The sequence below is a fragment of the Podarcis cretensis genome, assembly GCF_951804945.1.
Source record: "Podarcis cretensis genome assembly, chromosome: 1".
Classification (NCBI taxonomy): domain Eukaryota; kingdom Metazoa; phylum Chordata; class Lepidosauria; order Squamata; family Lacertidae; genus Podarcis; species Podarcis cretensis.
Window position 1 is genome coordinate 51585501 of NC_137170.1, and position 20678 is coordinate 51606178.

The window sequence follows — 20678 nt, forward strand, 5'->3', positions numbered from 1 at the left end:
CCAAACTCCTTTCCTCTTCTGTGCAGCGATTCCAACAAGCCTATTGTCTGCCAGCTGAATAAGTAGCAGTTGCTCTAAAAACAAACATTAAAGGATAGTTAGAAGCCAACTGTGGAATGGCAACTCTCCGGCAGCTTATTCCTAGGCAAGAGTCAAACTAGCCATCTCAATTGCACCCCAACTACCTCTCTAGCAAATATATTACATAAGCTCCTATCCCAACTGCTGAATCTGTTGATAGTTTGCAGTATTGACATCATATGGAAGCAAGGTATTGAAAACTATGCTGTTAAGAAGTGCAACTAGGATCTGATATGACTTACAGGACAAACCATAGTATCCTTCAGTATAGTCACATTGATTAGATGGAAAGCACTCAAACAGGCATTATGTTTGTGGTAACAGATGTACATCAACTATACATGTGGGGCTCCTGTGCTACATCAGGATAGTTGTGAGAGAAGGTGCTAGTGGTGTTCAAATCCACCCAAGGAAGGTTTGCCCAGAATGAATGGCACAGCATTTCAACCTATAATAGACTGACTGCTAAGAACTGCCTTCGCCTCACTTCTTCACATGCCCCATGGAGCTATTTTTACAGAGCACCACTGTTAGGCAGTGGACCACTTTGGGTCAGGTCCTCAGCAATCTTGCAAAAAGTTGGAAAGATCACTTGCTGTAGTTGGTGTCTTTTATGTAGCAAACATGCTTTGCCTTGGGGTTGAAGTTTTGCAACAGGTGCAAGTCTGTTGAAATATGGAGTGCAGCTGTTGCAACAAGTAATCGCTCTCATTCCTGTGCTGTTTATTGACCTGGCCCAAGGCTTCAGCCACTTGGTGCTGGACTTTGCTTCTTGATAGCCAAAGGTCAAGAGTTATGTTCTAATCTGGGCTGCTGCCTCAGCTTTGCTTCTACAGACCAGAGTGGGGTTGGTAAGAAAAGTGCTGGGGGAGGGGGAAGTCCCAATTTGGGGGACTAGTTGGAAAAAAGGCGTATGGTTCTTAAAACTCCAGAGCTGGGACTGCACAACAAAGGAAGCCATGATAAGTCCATAAGCGAAGTTCCAATATCCACTCGGGGAAAAACTTTATAGAGACCAGCTTTGCCAATGTAAATAGGATACCAATATTCCTGCATTGCGGGGAGTTGGACTAGATGATCCTTGGGGTCCCTTCCAATTCTACGATTCTGTGATCCCCATGCTGTAAGCCCTGCAAAAATGCTTCTCAAAGGCACACACACGTCACTTTCATGTGAAAAGTTAGAATGACCTTCCTGCATGTCAGTTCCGTGTGGACCTCCCTGCCTGTGTCCGCTCCAATAAAAAAGCCAAGTGCAAAGCAGCCTCGTAGTTTTCTACCAGCTTGCAGCATATCATAAGCTACCGCTTCTCTTACAAGGCCATGTAAACATAAGCATTCAGCTTCCCACCACCATCAAATAGGCATGTACCATTCCATAAGTCCACGCGTTTGCTGAGGCCAGTCCCTGCTGGGGCCATTTGCATTCCCTGTCTGCTGCTTATCATTAGCCACTTTCAAAGAGCTGCTACATTCATGAGTCGGTGGCATGGACAACTGCCCTTGCGCTGCCTCAAGCCACAGTTCCAAGAAGGTTCGCACAAGCTCCTGCAGCAGAGTGACGTAATGGTTGGAAACCACAGCATTGCTCTCAAAGAGGTGGTTGCCCAGGGATGAGAAAAGACTGGGCTCCTCACTCACATCTGCCAAGATGGCCAGCTGCCACGTCAAGAACCCGCGGTGGCTGGAGTCTCCAAGGAACAAGGAAGGCAGGCCAACAACCTGCTTTGCTCGGCGGATCACCTTCCGTACGGACTCTGCCGGGAGGTACTTTCTTCCCTTGCTCTGCACAAACAGCAGGGCACTGCCCGCAGGCACACCCTTACAAGGGCACAAGAGGGCAGCACAGCATTCGGCGCAGGAGAGGAGGGGCAGCAGCTTCCCCAAAACAACGCAGGAAATGCAGGCGATGGCGTCTTCCTCCAACTCGGCCAGAAAGGCTGGGGCTATGCCCTGTGTCTCTCGTGGAGACCCAGTGCCCTGAGACAAGTGCCAGATCTGCCCGCGAGCCAGAGGCCAGGAAGCCTGCAACTGGAGGTTAGTTCTTCTGCGTAAGGATATGTCAAGCAGGTTTGGTGGATCGAGGCCCAGACGAGAAAGAGCTCTGTTCAAGACAACCCTGTACGCCCGCTGGAAGGTCCATGCGGGGCCAACACCTTTGTGCCCACGGGCTTGCTGTATGGCTCCCCTACACCACTCCAGAGGGTCCAGACTCCACCAACAGGACAGCAAAGAAGCGGTGGGCTCGTCTTCTGCCTGTAGATGGGTCTGCGCCAGCCACTGAAAGCTGCGCAGGTTCACCAGGAAGCCAATGAAGCCCCATCGATGCCTGCTCAGCCCTACCAGCTCCCCGGTGGCAGTGCGGAGTTTGCGAAGCAGGTTCTCGTACTCATTGCAGAGGTTGTTGAGGGCGCTGGCACTAGCACGGGAGAGGGTTGCCTTGAAACCTTTCCCATAGATGCTGCAGCTGCTGCACGTGTCAAAAATGGCACTCAGCAGCCCAATAAAGTGGGCGGTGGCTTCATGACCACGAAATTGAGGCAGGTCGAGCCTCGCTGCAAAATGCAAGGCCTGAACCGTGCCCTCGCTGAACAACTGCGTGGCCCCATTTCCCCACACCTGCTGTTCCTGCGGGCTGATCGCTCCGGCTTGGCATGCCTTCTGGAGCACCACTTCTTCCTGCAGAGCCCCGAGATGCAGGAGGTAATCCCAGCAGACCGCCTTGCTGCTCACCTGGAGGCTGCCGGCGGCTTGCAGCAAGCGGTGGATCAGCGTCAACAAATGACTGGGATCGAAGTAGTATGCTATTTCCAGCGTAGGAGTAGCTGGATGGAAAAATGTGGACTTGACAAAGAGGCCGTCCACCACCACTCCCAGCCGCCTGGCTGTCTCGATATTGGGAGCTGTGGCATCAGACGTCACAGAGACCACCTGCACACCAATGTCGTACAGTTTGAGGATACAGTGGCATAGGAGCTGGGCTTGTATGTCACCTCTAAGGGTGGCGAGGAGGAAGTAGCCAACAGGCACTATCCACTGGCCTTGGAATCCAACAGCCACAAGCAGGAGGGCTTCTCCGGCTGCCGAAACCTCATCCGCATCATATTTACCAGCACCAAAGTCCATCAAACCGTGCAAATGCCCGGTGGAAGGGTCATAGTGGCTTCTCCTTTCCAAAGGGATGGAGCCCATAAGGAGAGAGCACAACTTGAAGGTTTTCTCCCCTGCTTGAGATCTCTCTGCCAGAGCATCAAAGGCTTGTTGGCTGAATCCCGGCTCGTAATCCAGGTTTGAGAGCCACCTATGAGGGAAGAAGTATGGGAAAGAAAGCTAATCAGCTCCATGTTTGGTTCAAACAAAAATCTTTCTTCTACTGCCAAACCTCGGAGCCTGAGGATAGTATGTTTCTTTGCCCTCGTGCTTATGAAAAATCAAAGCATGATGTTACTTTCATAAACTATTTTAGGCCATGCTTGTGCTAGAGGGCCTGAGAATAGTTCCACGTGGGAAGGCAGAGCCTGCATCAGTTCTGCTTTATATACTCTACTTCTCTTTGCAGTATTTGAAGAAGAAAAAATCTCCCATAAACCATCAGGTGAGCTTGAAAGTCTGTTTTCTTCCCAACACACCAAATCACCCATGTGGTTTCCTTTAGGCTAACAGTGCATTTGGCACAGTTTGTGTGGGTCACTCTTAGGTCCTTATGGGCTGCTAGTGCTATCTAATTGTTGCCTTTCTGTAAAATCTACAAGCGGAATCACAATTGACTTTCCATAGTACAGGGCACTTTGTGCTTTCCCCACGTGTACATCCACCACCACATTATGTCCACCGCTCTCTACACCACTATTTTATGAGTCCATTTTTTAACACCTATATTTTAATTATCACTGAAAGATGTTTCTGGCTCTTGAAATTAAAGAGGCACATCATTATAGCACGGTACTTTGATTTTGTTCCTTCCAAGTGCCGGTTGTGTGGTTCTGTGATACACGCGGCTTTGCTATGTCTGCTTTTCTTGATGTTTCCATAGTCCAAAGTTGTTTTCCCCATATCTGGGCTCTCACAGAATAGCAGAGTATGTTTTCTAGTGACACATCTGATTTTAGTGTTTTAACCAATTTTTACCATTTTGCATTATATCTCTTGTACAGCGGTACCTTGGGTTACAGACGCTTCAGGCTACAGACCCCGCTAACCCAGAAATAGTACCTCAGGTTAAGAACTTTGCTTCAGGATGAGAACAGAAATCGCGCGGTGGCAGCGGGAGACCCCATTAGCTAAAGTGGTACCTCAGGTTAAGAACAGTTTCAGGTTAAGAACGGACCTCCAGAACGAATTAAGTTCTTAATCCAAGGTACCACTGTAAACCACATAGAGACTACTGTAGTTAAGTGGCACGTGCGTCTTATGATATTTTTTCTTTGGTGCCACTGAGTGTTTGGATGGATGGGAGAAGACCAACCAATTCAGACTATCTTTCTTAGGTTGCAATCCTATATGTACGTATGTGGGACAGAGAGAGAGAGAGCATACTTTTTTTGAGAGAGCAAGACATATTTCTGAGAAAACCTTTAGAGGCTTGCAGTGATGCTTATACCTCCAAAGTCTAGTTTTATCAACTAGCACAGCTGTTTCCTTTTCCTTGTGAATTGTCCATTCCTCTGCTTCCTCTTACTAATAAATCTGATCTTACTTTAACCTCCAATGGATGAAAAGCTTAACTTTTCTCTCTCACACACACACCACACACACACGGGGCACACTACATTCAAGTCTTTTTGTTCACCTTGGCTTTCCCCTGATCAGAGTTTTGGGCATCATTTACCTCTCTCAAATTGCTTCCATACAACAATGTGATGCCAAGCCAGTGCAGAGGTTGTACTGTCATGCTGTACTAAACAAGGGACAGCCCAGGTTTAAATTCTGACTCACTCCTGAAGCTCCCTGGATGACCTTGGGTCAGTCACCATCTCTTAGCTTAACTTGCTTCACAGGGTTGTTGTGAGGATAAAATGGGGGTTGGACATAGAACCAAGTATGCTACCTTAGGTTCCTTGGAGGAATTTGGGATATAAACATAGGGCCCAATTCAACTAACCAGTCTCACTTGTGGAAGCCTGTGCAAGGACTTCCGCTAGTGCAATGAAGGTTTCTCCCTATCCTCCCACTGCATGCCCCCTGCACCTCTGATATCAGTTCTGAGGTGGTCAGGAGAACCCCTAGAAGAGCAAGCCTGAGCTGACAGTGTGATCTGTTTAGGGCTACACTGAATTCCTCCCACAATAACCCATGTAAAGTGATCAATCAGTTGGCTAGTACATTACTCAAATCTTTCAAGGTTCAGTTCCAGTAACCATGAAAGATTAACCATTTCCCCCCAGCATGCCTTCAAGGTCAGAGGTTTCTTGACCAATTGCATTTGGTGAAGTAGCAGTGCAATCCTAGCCATGTCTACAGAAGTCAGTCCTATTGAATTCCATGGGGCTTACTCAGCATAAATGGTGTTGGGCGGCAGCCTAAGCTATTGTTTACAAAAGTCCATGCATCGATAGTCTTCATGGTGCCACAGGCATCCGTCTGTCCCTTGCAGGATGTCAAACTCATTTTTATCTCAGTCATCCAGCCCTAAATCCTGGGTTACCAACAGTCATATCCTCATGGTTTGACAATTTCCTCCTTTTGCCCAATAGTGCATTTTTAATGAAAGCTTTTCCAGGGGATCTGCAAATGTCTCCTCTGAGGAACCTGATTTTCAGATTTGGCCTCTTCTTTTTGGAACAAAGGAATTTGCCCTACTTTCCTTGAGGGATTGTTGCATTTCCCTGGAATTTGGTTTCCGGCAACCTGAGTGAAGGCATCCTTGATACAGGGCCTCTGAGGGTGGAATTCCCTTCCCCTCCAGATAACATCTACGGCAGCTCTTAGGAGTTTTTGCAGCTTGTGAAAAACCTTTTTTTCATCTGGACCTTTGGCTGAATTTCTCTCTCTCCTCTGCACCTCAAACTTCATATTTGCCCTTGTGGATTGTTTGATGTGGAATTTACTTGTGTAGCATGAGAACAGAGGAAGCTGCCTTATACCAAGTCAGACCACTGCTTCATCTAGCTCCACAGTGTCTGCTCTGGCTGGCAGAAACCCCTCAGGATTTGGGGCAGGAGCCTTTTCCCAGCTCAGGGACTGAACCAGGGACCTTCTGCTTGCAAGTCAGATCCTCTGCCATTGTGGTCCTTCAGAAGATGGCCCAAGAGGTGTCATCCATGTCTGAGCAGTCAGTGGCAAATCTTACAAAGAAAGCTTGCAGACTACGTTCAGGAGCTCCTCTAGGTCTGTACGCGAGGTGTCCCGACATAATGAAGTAATGTGTTTTCAGGCATTCCCCACCCCTCTTTCTTTTCTCCCATCTTAAAAGTGTCACACTGGAAAAAGTAGTTTCTTCAGCAAGCTAGAATGCATATATAGTGCCTATGTCTGTGCACTGTTGCTTTGCAACGTTTGCCCCTAGTTAACACAAATAAGATACAAATAAGAAAGACATACGTGCGAAGGGTGGTGGCCTCTGGGAGCTGGAATGTCTTCTTCACAAATTCATAGGCCTTGGCTGAGAACAAATGCAGCGAGACGGCAAAGTTGCGGGTGGCAGCTGGGTAGTTCTCGCACAGGGCTCCCTCACACTGCAAAGTGAGCTGCAGGTCTGCTGAAGTAAAGAGGGTTCCTCAAGCAAGGGATGGACAGTGAGGTGAAGCTAATTTGGGGTGATGCTGCAGAGGAAGAGTCTTTAACATTGGCCTCAGCAGTGACTCTGCTGCGTTCAGACTGGGGCCTAGAAGAAGATTCAACATCCTCTATTTTCATGGGGAGGGAAACTGAGTCCAAAACCCAGGAGGACTGGGTGACCAAGAAAGCAGAGAAGGGTGTACTTAAAGTTATTAAGGGTTTGGGGAAGTGGGGGAGATTTGTAGCAATTGCATACCGAGCACAACTGGCCAGTCGGAAATGCTGAGGAGGTAATCAAGTGAGGTAGGGAGGCTGAAACAATGGCAATATATTCCACATCTGGCAACCAATGCGCTCCTTTGGTTTCAGATAGTACATGGGTAGATGAGTCTAAAAAGCCCAGGACACAATTTTTTCATGGCCTTCTAGCATGAAACTCTGGGAATGTCTTCTCGATACTGACCAAACTAAGCCTCCTAAAGCAAAATATACATCAGGAGGCATAGTTTGGTCAGAATCAAGTATACACTTCCAGAGTTAACACTAAATACATTATTTATGGTACATGAGCCACTAAAGGGTTGTGAAAATTACCCCACTCATCTTAACCAAGCCTTGAAGCTGGTTTGTATCATGGCTCCCTCCTTGGAACCTTGAATGATTCTGAAACTGCACTGGTCTTATTGTAAAGGCCCCCTGGCATGAAGAAGAGCCCCTTTGGCAAGGCTTACGGTGCTTACCGCTGAACTGGGAGCGCAGCATGTGTTCCATGTCCTTCTGGAGGAGATGCTGCTCCCGCAGGCTCTCCAGCACACTCCACAGCTCCTGCTGATAATAGGAGAGGCGGCGCTGGGCTGCGTCCTGCTCCCGTTCAGTCCCCTGCACTGGGCCAGTGGGGATCAGAGACTTGGTTCTGCTGCCCATAGCTTCACTCAGACTATACTGATGCTCCGCTTGGATGAGTTCCACCTACAGGAAGACAAAGAAGACCCGTTGCTTCATCTTTTTAATTCTCTCACCATAACTTCCATGTCCTCCTGGCACCCGATGTTTGTCCATGTGGATTTTCCACAAAGGGCTGGATTTGCTTATTCCTGAAAACTAAACTGACTTCACCTTTCTCCTTTGCCTTGATTTTCCTTTTAGCCTCTCACCACAGCCAGAGTAAACCCTTCCCAGACTCCCTTCTCCCATCAGATTCACAATAGTTAGTGGATGTGGCCACTCTCCCTCTTTAAAGCTAACTTAGGATACCGTGATGGAAGTCAGGTTCTGCAGTTTGCTCCAGGAGCAAAGAATGTAAAGTTCTACCTTTGTACAGTAGGCTGGTTTCTACTCACACTTACACACCTCCTCCATCCAGGCCCACAAGAAGCATTATTTGAGGTCAAGGATACATTCCAGCCAGGCACAGACACTCAAGGAGGATGCAATCTAACAACAATGAGGGATGTGGCCTTGGAAGAGTGGGTGTGGCCTGGGGAGTGTCCTGAGGGCCAGAGAGGGACCTGGAGGGCCACATTTCACCCATGGGCCTGAGGTTCCCCATCTCTGCTATAGGCTTTGTCCAAGTCCCTATGGTAATATAAGCTACATGCTACAGCATTTAGTGACACACAGTTTTGTAATTTTAGATTCTGGACTTAACGGTCTCCTGGTGGGGAGGAGGGGCTCTTCATATGGTAATGTGCATTACTTTTTTCAGAATTTGGAGCCAGCTCTGCTGTGTTTAGTGTTCTCCTGCTCATTTTCTGTGTGGGGCCCTTGACCTCTGCCCCAAAGTCCTTCCCAACAGTTGCATTGCTGGCATTGGAGAAGGCACCAGCTACCCTCGCTTGTATACGTACTGCTTTGGCTTGTGCAGGAGATGAGTCAGCTGCTGGAGTAGCTTCGCTGATACTAGCCACTGGCCAACTGATGCCCATGGTTTTGACAGACTTTGATGGATGTTTCCCTTTTGTTGGTTCCTGTATTGAGAAAGAGTTCAAATGAATTAGACATAGCAATTTTACCAAAAAAAGAAAAAGGCCTGGTTGAAACAGACTGGATAAGCTAATGCTGTAGTAGAAGGCAAAAGTGAACAAAAAATAATCCCCAACAACATTGCCATGGTATTACTGGAACTAATTAAGCATACTTCAAACATTAGAGGCTGGATCCAGGTTATGCCTTAGTCCCACACAACTCACTCATGACTATCTTAAGTTTCATCAATTTAACTGGGTGAAAAGTTAACCACTCGGTTGCAATCCTAGATACACTTATCTCAAAGTCCCACTGAAGTCAGTGGGATTTACTTATGTGTAGACATGTGTAGATTGTGGCATTATGTTTGATCCAACATACTCTCTACGTTATTTACTCATTGTCAGGCAAACCCAGATTTATTTCAAATGAAGAAAAAAGGCATTTCTGAGACCAGAATACAGATGAGGGCTTACGTATTGGAATAGCCATCCACTGCAAACCTAATTCACTGCACAATAAAGGTAACATTGTCAGAGACAGTTGTTCTCTTAGCCTCCTCCGTGGTGTGCTGGTTTTCCAGTGAAGTGTCTGACTTCAAACACAGAATTCCTCACCTGTGCTCTGAAATAGTATAGTCTGAAGGTTAAGACACATCCCTTTTCCTCAACACCAGTTGTCAGGCATGGGAAGGGAATGAATTCTGGACTCTTGGAACAGAGACACGCAACTCAGTGCTGCCTACACTGATTTGACAACAACTCTCCATGGTTCCAGGCAGGAGTCTTTAGCCAGCATAGAATCATAGAATCATAGAGTTGGAAGAGACCACAAGGGCCATCGAGTCCAACCCCCTGCCAAGCAGGAAACACCATCAGAGCACTCCTGACATATGGTTGTCAAGCCTCTGCTTAAAGACCTCCAAAGAAGGAGACTCCACCACACTCCTTGGCAGAAAATTCCACTGTCGAACAGCTCTTACTGTCAGGAAGTTCTTCCTAATGTTTAGGTGGAATCTTCTTTCTTGTAGTTTGGATCCATTGCTCCATGTCCGCTTCTCTGGAGCAGCAGAAAACAACCTTTCTCCCTCCTCTATGTAACATCCTTTTATATATTTGAACATGGCTATCATATCACCCCTTAACCTCCTCTTCTCCACGCTAAACATGCCCAGCTCTCTTAGCCGTTCCTCATAAGGCATCGTTTCCAGGCCTTTGACCATTTTGGTTGCCCTCCTCTGGACACGTTCCAGTTTGTCAGTGTCCTTCTTGAACTGTGGTGCCCAGAACTGGACACAGTACTCCAGGTGAGGTCTGACCAGAGCAGAATACAGTGGCACTATTACTTCCCTTGATCTAGATGCTATACTCCTATTGATGCAGCCCAGAATTGCATTGGCTTTTTTAGCTGCCGCGTCACACTGTTGGCTCATGTCAAGTTTGTGGTCAACCAAGACTCCTAGATCCTTTTCACATGTACTGCTCTCAAGCACTACCTCGAGATGCCAGACATTGCACCAGGGACCTTCTATATGCAATGCAAATATTCTGCCCTTGCATCACCTTGCTTTCCCATTATCATCAGTGGGATATGGAAGGAAAACTGGTTTTGGAAGTAAAGCTTTGCAGTCTTTTCAGACAGAGGCCTAATCTCAAGCATGCCAGTTCTTCAGGTGCAGATTATTGTGAACTGTTAGTCGTATATATCAAACTTCCTAAAACATTTCCGATGCTGTTGGGCTACAGGGTACACTAGAAAGGACTATAAAAATCTATGCACAATGACAGCTACAGAAAATACACCAAAGACAAAAGAAAAAGAAGAAAATTGCACAGATGAATATGATTCTTAATAAAATGCTTCTTAATAAAAACTGCTTGGAACATTCCCCCACCCAACTGCAGCACACCTAAGCATATTCCCCCCGCCCCCACTTTGACGTAGCGGGAACCATATCCATCTCTGCAGCTGTCCCTTTTTTTGTTTTAGGACTATGGAAATCCTCTGCTGAGCCCACAAGCCGGTGGCAGAACAGGAAAAGTGCTGGGAGACCTTGACCTTGATCAAAAGCTGCAATGCTAAATGCACTTACACAAAGAGGGGTACAACCAATAGGCTACAATGACACTTAACCTCTGACTAAATATGGATAGGACTGTTGGAAATGTTTGATAACAAAGTGTATAAGAAAGAAGGGAAACTCTGCAATGTGTCTTCCTCTGGGAGAGTTATCAGCTGAAGTGTGGGATACAAATTTTCAAAATAAGATAAATCTTGTGTTTGTGTGTGTGTGTGTGTGTGTGTGTGTGTATATATATATATATATATATATATATATATATATAATTTAAAAATAAATAACTCAAAAACTACTGCTACTTAAAGTGTCCCTGAATTTGGTGCATTTGCCTGACCAGCTTATTCCTCCTATTCCCTGATCCTTCTGTGTCTTGTCCCTCTGTTGAAGTGTGAGCTAATTTTGGCAGGGTGCCAATATATTGAATACTGTACAACACTTAACATACATTTAAGCACTTTAATAAATAGATTTCCCCACTGAATATTGCTCCCAGTACAGCAATCCCTTCCTTGTTCCTGTCTTCCATTTCTACATACTATATTTCATGTCAGGCTATCATCTGGACACCCCTTCTATTGCCAAAAAATGGTCTGTCCTAGCAGGTATCTGGATAAAGAAGTTCTTTTGTGGCTCCTTTTTCACTATATGACCCTTTGTCCGAGCAGCTGAATCAGAGACTCATAAAATGTGTTGGCACTTCTTCAGCTTTCCAGTTCCTGCTATTACTGAGCAAAAAGCTGATGAACCACAGTTCTTCTCTTCCATTCCCTTTACACATACACCCCCAAGGCCCACTACCAATTCCCAAACTCTCATCCTCCCTTACTGCATTTTCCTTCCTTCAACCCAAGTTTGCAAGTTTAAGTAAATGCTCTCCCTATTCTGAATCCTGCTGCTTTTGGCAATGTGCCTTTTTCATTCCCATATTCCCACTTTCAATTCACGCTCTTGCACCTATGTTCAGTGGATTAAAGGTAAAGGTAAAGGTACCCCTGCCCGTACGGGCCAGTCTTGACAGACTCTGGGGTTGTGCGCCCATCTCACTTAAGAGGCCAGGGGCCAGCGCTGTCCGGAGACACTTCCGGGTCATGTGGCCAGCGTGACATCGCTGCTCTGGCGAGCCAGAGCCGCACACGGAAACGCCGTTTACCTTCCCGCTGGTAAGCGGTCCCTATTTATCTACTTGCACCCGGAGGTGCTTTCGAACTGCTAGGTTGGCAGGCGCTGGGACCGAGCAGTGGGAGCGCACCCCGCCGCAGGGATTCGAACCGCCGACCTTTCGATCGGCAAGTCCTAGGCGCTGAGGCTTTAACCCACAGCGCCACCTGCGTCCCTTAGGTTCAGTGGATTACATACTAGGAAATGCGTCTATCTACTCAACTGTCTTCAAAAATAAACACAGTCACCTACAGCTTATTTTTCTTCATTTAATGGATGTTCTTAGAAGCCATTGCTTCCTGAGCAGCAGGGGTGAGGAAACTTGGGCCCAAGAGCTGCACTGCCCCATGGAGAACCTTACAAGGGCCATATGCAAGCCATGGAGGAGGCCAAGGCAAAATTGGGTGGGGCACCGGATGGGACTCTGATTTTAGTATCATAGGCTACATTTAGTATCATAGGCTACATTCACACAAGCAAAAGGCATCATCACAGACATCTTCCAGCCAGGCAACAGTTCTCAAGGAGGGCACAGAACAGGGACAATGAAGGGTGTGGCCTAGTGAGAGTCATGAGGGCCTGAAAGAAAAGCCTAGAGAGCCACATTCACTCTCAAACCTGAGGTTTCCTAACACTGCTGAATGAGAAGGGAAAAGTACCATGGAAAAGTGAGGCTGTATCAAATCTTATTCCTATGCAGAGAAGACCCACTGAAACTAACAGACATGACTAACTTGGGTTCATTAATTTTAATGGGCCTACACCAAGCAGAATTTAGTTGGAGTCAACCCTTAGAGGTTGCAGGTTTTAGACTGGACCAGAACTTGAGGTAGCACATATTTTAGGGACAAAGGAGATCTAGTAGGAGAGCCCTTGAGGTTAGTAAATGAGAACCAAGCTGCAGCTCAGAAATCCCTCAGTATGGCCCAAATTGCTGAGCAAGGCAGACAATTAAAAAGTCCAGCTAAGCTGCCAAGGTGAGCTGCGCTACAGCTTTCCTGACCAGGGAAGAGTCACTAGCAGGAAGCCTTTCCTGTCCTGTACAAGGAAGACAAACATCCCTAATGCCAGCAATTCTTACATTTCTGCTGCCTTCACAGAAAACCAGGGGATGGGATTGGAAGCATCCACCTCTGCAGCTCTGTATTGCCAGAGACTAGGAATGCTGACAGAAATTATGAGGCATTTGAGGGACCTGGGTAAGATTTAGGGACGAGAACCAGCCTTGTTGTTCCTGTACCACAACTCTTTCCCCTCTAGAACAGCATTACTTACACCAAGGAGGACAAGAGACAAGTCCCTGGGAAGTTAGTTTGCTTCTGTGAGTTGTGCAATGTCATTTCCCCACCCCTTTGGCTATAAAAAATTCAAATGACTTTCCATTCAAATGAATTTATTTCAACTTTTGGAAAGAGGCAAGGAGGGTGCACTCTCCCCAGGCGCTCATTTTTTGGACTGAGGTAGCAAATCCAGTTATTACACCAGGGCCTTCTCACAGGATGTTGCGGTTACCTCACTAATCCAAACCAGATGTTGAGGATCCCAGAGACCATTGCTTTCTTCATGCAGTAACCCAGGCCTCTCCCAGATGTGAGCAAGATATCAAGGCTGAGAGAAACCCCCTCAGAAAGTCCAAACAGTACCAAATAAGACGACTCCATTTAGAAAGCATTTTGCATCTGCCTATTTCTTTAAGAGGCCTGTGATTGTTCTACAAAGGCATCAAACTAAACTCAGTTCTCCTTCTGTGAGAAGGATTACAAAACAGGCCACTTTGAAGCCTGAAGCCATGTACAGCCAGGTAGGCTGCATCTGGATAAAATCACTTCTTTTGGGATGCTTCCCACCTCCACCCCCGGCCATCTTCTGTGTTTGTCATTTCCTTCTACCTTCTATGACCCAAGATGAAAGCTTTCAATTGCCATAGGTAGCGCAAGATCTTCTGCCTCAATCCACAAAGGAGATCTACCTAGCCCAGCATCTTGCTTCAAAGAGTAACAAGCCACACGCTGCTAGGGACTTGCTTCAAATCTTAATGTAACCCAGGATACCCTGCCCTCTTGGACATTTTGTTCCTGCTGTAGAATGACATTTAACAACAGCTGTACATACTGAAACTTTTCGTGGACAGTGCTTGCATTATTCAGGGACTGAAGACAAGGAGGCAGGGCACTCTCCTGAAACAAACACTTGGCAGTTAAGAGCAGTGTGCCTATGTTGCAGCTTCAGAGGCACACAGATCACCCATTCTGAAAGAAAACAACAGGAAACACAGGACAGAGAGCCCCAGGGAGCTACGTTTTGGGCAGCCTATGCACTGATGAATACAACCAGCAATAAAGGGGGGGGGGAAGGCCCCACATTGCAGCCAAATCTGATGTTCCCTCTTGTGGCAAAACCAAAATGTTATTCTGTGCAGAGATTCTTTTAGATTAGATCAGCAATACTTCCAGAAAAACACCTCCCTACACCATGGAAGCATGGAAAAAATATTAGATATGAAGCAAAAACAAAGAATTATGAAGTGGATATAAAGAGTGAAGGACACACAGTCTTTCCCCCCCTTTTTAAATGTCTTAGCAAGGACAGAAAACATGATGTTCCGATGTTGTACAGTACTAAGAAACTCTGCCAAAGCCCACCAATCAGGGACTCTAGGTGATGGTGCCCACAAATAGAGGGAGCCAGCGAACTCTTAATGACTCAAACACACACACACACACACACAAAGAGCAGATGCCCCTTCATCACAACATGAGAAACCAGCAGTAACTCTGCTACTGGAAGCCCCAAAACATCCCAATAAGCAGGGGTTCAAGACTCCTTTTGCTGCTCTCAAACACAATTTTGTAGCCAAAACACGCAAAGGAAAGGAAGAAGATCCCACCCAACACAGCACTCATGTTGTTCCCATAGCACATAAAGAGCCGATCCCAAGTGGTGCCGGAAAGAGGCAAGTTGAGGGGCAGTTCAAGGTCCAGGCAAGAAGTGTTCCAGCCTGGTCCTGAGGTCTTTGAGCTGGAGCTACCGGAACCACACCCAGGGGTCCAGCTGAGTTTCATGAGCTGTTGTCAAAGAAAGACTCCCAAATCTGGTACTTCCCTTTTTGGACAGGTTTCCATTTGCTGTTTAAAACATTGTTGCTCCTACAAGCTCAGGGTCCATCCAGCCTTAGCTTCTGAGGCGAAACTCTCCCACTGTGCCAACTGCCCCACAGCAGCCTTGTCCAAGAGTCCCAACTTACTCTCTCCCCAGATCTAGTCAGGTCTGGGGCTTTTCTAAGTACTGGGGGCTCCAGGTCATCCTCAGATGAGGAATTCTCCAGCTAATACATAGCACAGGGGTAGGCAAACTAAGGCCCGGGGGACGGATGCAGCCCAATCGCCTTCTCAATCCAGCCTATGGACGGTCCGGGAATCAGCGTGTTTTTACATGAGTAGAGTGCGTCCTTTTATTTAAAATGCATCTCTGGGTTATTTGTGGGGCATAGGCATTCATTCATCCCCCCCCCAAAAAAATATAGTCCGGCCCCCCACATGGTCTGAGGGACAGTGGACCGGCCCACGGCTGAAAAAGGTTGCTGACCCCTGACATAGCAGCAGTAGTGGGGGCTCTCCAGCCTGCAAGATTATTTAGGCCCACCAGGCTGCCCCATTTGGCCTGCGAAGGCATTTTGGTCAATCCAAGCCCATCTGTCCTACACCGGATGTTATATATGTCATCAGATGTCAGGCAAACAAAGATAAAGCTGGGCCAAAAACGGTCTTGCTTGCAAAGCAGCTGATTGCAGGCACCTACAAAGTACTGTGCCCTTGGTTTGATTTCAAGCTGTGCAGGTCAAAGGAAGATGGGTCACCTGACATTATGGTGATGTTGGCTGACTGACAGGTGGGCAACCCCATCCACCCATTAAAGTTGGCCCCTGGGTGGTGGGGAACATAAGGACCCTCAAGTCTTCTGACCAGCCAATTCCCCACTCCAGAACAGGGCATGGAGCTGAGAAGCAACCCATGCCCACTCAGCTAGTGTCACTGTAGTATCGAATTACAATGAAATTCTCTCCCACTGAATAATATTAATTATTATTATTATTAATTATTACTTAAACCGCAGACATCCAACTGGCTTGCCCCAGACACTCTGGGCATCTTTCAACATAATATAAAAACACAGTGAGACATCAAACATTAAAAACTTCCCAATACAGGGCTGTATTTGGAAAGTTGTGTAATTGTTCATTCTTTGACATCTGATGTGGTGGCATTCTACAGGGCGAGTGCCACTACTGAGAAGGCTCTCTGCCGGATTCCGTGTAACTTCACTTCTCACAATGAGGGAACCACCAGAAGGCCCTCAGAACTGGACCTCAGAGCTGAATGATGGGGGCGAAGCTGCTCTTTTAGGTATACAGAGCCGAGGCCATGAAATCAGTGAGACCTGAAATTTCTTAAACTTGAATAGATTCTGCCTGAACTTGCAAGCAGAAATGGAAACACTGCAACCAGGGTGTGGCGCAAACTCAGTGAAACGTTACACAAAGTGGCCATTGTCTGCCGAGCAATCATGTGTGGGTTTGCATATTGCAGGGTTCCCCACAAAGCACTCCAGTGTTAAAAAAACAAAACCCCAACCTTCTAGATGTCCGTCCCCCCGTTATGTAAACCTAGTAAGCAACCTGGAGGAAACTAAAATCTGGATCAAGTAGAGGAACTCTAAAAAAGAAATAGAAGCATAGAGATACCCTGAAATACACATAAATTGGTCAATCAACACGTTTTGAATTAATGCTCAAGGTGGTATAGAAAAGTTGAATACAATGGAAATAATAGCTAAATATAACCTCCATTCTTCCTGTGTGCTAATATAATGTTACTGTTAAAACCTTCCTACCCTACAGCAATGAAATATGGAGTGACACTGTGACATAAAGAGGAAATGGGGGGGGGGGGAGATGACATTTTATTACAGTGGTACCTTGGGTTACATACGCTTCAGGTTACATACACTTCAGGTTACACACTCCGCTAACCCAGAAATAGTGCTTCAGGGTAAGAACAGAAATCGGGCTCTGGCGGCGCAGCGGCGGCAGGAGGCCCCATTAGCTAAAGTGGTGTTTCAGGTTAAGAACAGTTTCAGGTTAAGAACGGACCTCCAGAACGAATTAAGTACTTAACCTGAGGTACCACTGTAGAAGCAAATCTTCCAGAAGCATAGAAATGAACAGCACAACTAGATAATGTGCAGGGGTGTGGGAAGTGTATTTACAGAACAATCCTATTCTCGTGCTATGACAAAGAGGCAGTAGATAAGTCATCACTTTGTTGGCTGAATAACTGCCACACCCAATGCAAGCTCAACCTGAAACAGTGTGGTGTGGAACACACAGCACAGAAACCCCAAAAGCAGTATAAACACAACAGACACAAACTCACTGCCCCTAGAAACATCCTAAAGCCCACCAGTTAAGGACTATGCCTGGAATGAGAGCCAGTGTGGCGTGGTAGGGAGAGTATTGGACTAGGACCTGGAAGAACGGAGTTCAAATCCCCACTCGGATATGAAGTGCACAGGGTGACTTTGCGCTAGTCACAATCTCTCAGCCTAACCTACTGTACAAGTGTGTTGCAACAGTGAAATGGAGATGGGGACAACCATGTATACTACCTTGAACTCCTGGAGGAAAGGCAGGATATAAATGTAATAGTGAAGGATGCCCACCAATGGGGCATTTGCCTCCCACTCACCCTTCCAAGCCCCAACATCCAATTATAGGTGCTAGGAGCACAAGGGTTGCAGGAGAAGCCCTGGTTTGTTAGAAAAGTGCAGCATGACTTCTACTAAACCCTGCAGCCCCTCAACCAGCAGAGAGCAGGCCTTTTCTGTGGTAGTTCCTCATCTGTGGAATGCTCTCCCCAGAAAGGCTCACCTGCCACCATCATTACATGTTTTTAGGCGCCAAGGAAAAACATTCCTCTTTACCCAGGCCTTCAGCCATTAAATAATCTACGGCTTGTTAAATGTGTTTGTGGCAGGGACTGTTATTGTGAATATTTTATTAGCATGCATCTATAATTATGCTCTGCATTATGTTTTTTATTATTATGCTCCGTGAAATATGTTCTTGATGTTGTACACCACCCTGGGATCTTCTGATAAAGGGTGGTATATAAACTGAATAAATAATAATAACAATAATAATCTTCACTGTAGGATTGTGCCCTTAAGTTTCTGGTATCTTCTTACTCCAAGCACCTGACATGTCCTCCACCACACAGCGTATATTGTATAATAATATTACGGCTCCCTCCAGTGGATCATGCTGTTGATGCACTGGGAGAGGGAATCAAACACTTCTCCAAACTTTGAGGCTACTTGTTGCTGGGAACAGAGCAAGGGCAACAACATGAATTGGTGTGAGATAATCTTCAAGTGTACCAACATAGTGTCAGCAGCACTTTTTAAAATTATGACTGCTTGCAGTCTTGTCTGCCTTGGTAAAAGAAACAGTTTTTACCCCATGAAATAAGGCAGCATGGCTTGGATCATGAGCAAGAACATCAACACACACGAAAAGAAGAGTAGCAATTACTGACAAAAACACATGACCAGCATGTCAAAGATTAGAGCCCTGCTGGATCATATCAAAGGGCTGTTTAGACCAGTAGTGGCACACCTTTTTTCAGACCAGGCTCCCTATTTCCTTCTGAGCGCCACATGTCAGTGGTGGGTGGGGCAGCAGCAAAAGAAAGCAGAGCAATGAATGCAAATTTAACCTTTCTATACACACACATACTCATACACCTCTCTTTATCTTCTATCCAGACAAGCAAGCCACATCATTAGAATTCCAACTAGGCAACAATATTTAGGGTGTGAAGGGTATCACCTGGGAAGAGTTCCAAGTGCCAGAGAGAGAGGTTTGGAGAACTGTGTTTGGTCACCAGGCCTGAGGTTCTCCATCCCTGACTGAGACCAACATCTTGTTTCCCAGTTACCAACCAGATGCCTCTGGGCAAAAACCACCCCCCCCCAGTAAATGGCAATTCAGAGACATCATGATTAGTTACAACTGATACTTTTAAAAGCAAAGTGGGAAATAAGATTATCTAAATCCTCATGTTAAAACTCGACTGTTAGCTGACTGTGCCTCTTCAGACTGTGGGTGGGTGATCAAATGTAGAAATGCTTTCTGATATTTTAGGTATACACTTGTCTGTGCAGAAAAATTATCAGTGGGAGGGAATGTGGACATTCATCCCTCACTTGTAGTCTTTAAGAATTTGGTGGAGCACATGGTTTCTATACAACTGGGCATCATAGGAGCCAACTCCTAGGGGCTGTGGGGGCTTTGGCCCCCATAATGTTGATGGGCATTTCTATTCAAATGGTGTGTGTGCACTGTGTCATGTGATTGATTATGCGGGGCGGGGTTTACCTGGGCCCCCACAATATTTTATTTAAATTGGCACCCCTGCTGGGCATTCAAAAGCATCACTGCCTCTGACAGCAGTGCAGACCCATGAATCCTCTTTTATAGGCACCTAAGCTGGTGGCCTGGGACGCAGGTGGCGCTGTGGGTTAAAGCCTCAGCGCCTAGGGCTTGCCGATCGAAAGGTTGGTGGTTCGAATCCCTGCGGCGGGGTGTGTTCCCGCTGCTCGGTCCCAGCGCCTGCCAACCTAGCAGTTCGAAAGCACCTCCGGGTGCAAGTAGATAAATAGGGACCGCTTACCAGCGGGAAGGTAAACGGCGTTTCCGTGTGCGGCTCTGGCTCTGGCTCTGGCCAGAGCAGCGATGTCACGCTGGCCACGTGACCCGGAAGTGTCTCCGGACAGCGCTGGCCCCTGGCCTCTTAAGTGAGATGGGCGCACAACCCCAGAGTCTGTCAAGACTGGCCCGTACGGGCAGGGGTACCTTTACCTTTACCTTTTTAAGCTGGTGGCCACCACTGGGGGAGTGATCACAGATGGAGGCTAATATTCTGCCTTAAACCATGGTAGAGCATTGGCTACTTGGTGGCCCTGCCTGGCAGCACTCTCCTCCCTTCTCTGGTGCTAGGATACCTTGAAGGAGAACACAGAGGGGATCACGCCCGCCTTCAGCCTTTTCTGTCCTCCATACACCTCGAACTCATCCTGGAAGAAATGATCTGAGCAGATGCAGGCGCCTGAGCCTGGGATCCACAGCTTCCTGGAGCCTGGCTCAATGCGATTCACAGCCAGCATCCACTTCTTCCTCAGTTCATGGGCTTTGGGGAAGCTGGAGGAGGAAGAAGAGATGGCAAACTATAAATCCCACTGACTTTCCCCACATGGGCTGATGGTGCAGGTGACGACACCGACTGACACAAAGCCCCGCCCACAACCCCACACCTGCCCCGCCCCCTCCGCTAATAGGCTTAGAACCAGCCACACTCTCCATGAGGAGGCCCCATTACGGTATTCAGATGCAGACCTGTGGAATGAGAGGCCCTTGGCCCGGTTCTCCCGCGTGTCCCGGTTGGGACAGTTAACGGCCGAGCAGGCTTTAGGCATCGTCTCCGACTCCACGGCGAAAAGCCCCAATCCCGGCTCCCGCCAAGCGCGGTTACTTTGCCTCGAGCGTCATGGCGGCAACGTCCGCGGCGCACTCTGAACTGACCCCGGAGGCGACCCGTCGGAGGGAAACACCCCGCGCGCGG

General features: G+C 47.2%; 1 protein-coding gene across 2 annotated transcripts; it reads right to left on the reverse strand.

The window, feature by feature from the left end:
• Positions 1-75: 75 nt before the first annotated feature.
• Positions 76-20655, reverse strand: THAP9 (THAP domain containing 9). Of its 2 annotated transcripts, none has more exons than XM_079951088.1 (6): positions 20453-20655; positions 20062-20257; positions 8645-8764; positions 7538-7766; positions 6621-6774; positions 76-3381 (listed from the first exon to the last, which is right to left on the reverse strand). In XM_079951088.1, the coding sequence occupies exons 1-6, from the start codon at positions 20530-20532 to the stop codon at positions 1437-1439; spliced, it is 2724 nt and encodes a 907-aa protein (XP_079807214.1). In that variant the 5' UTR covers positions 20533-20655; the 3' UTR covers positions 76-1436. The 2 variants fall into 2 exon arrangements, with proteins under 2 accessions (XP_079807214.1, XP_079807213.1); XM_079951087.1 differs by having other exon boundaries at positions 6621-6777.
• Between the last annotated feature and the right edge of the window lie 23 nt (positions 20656-20678).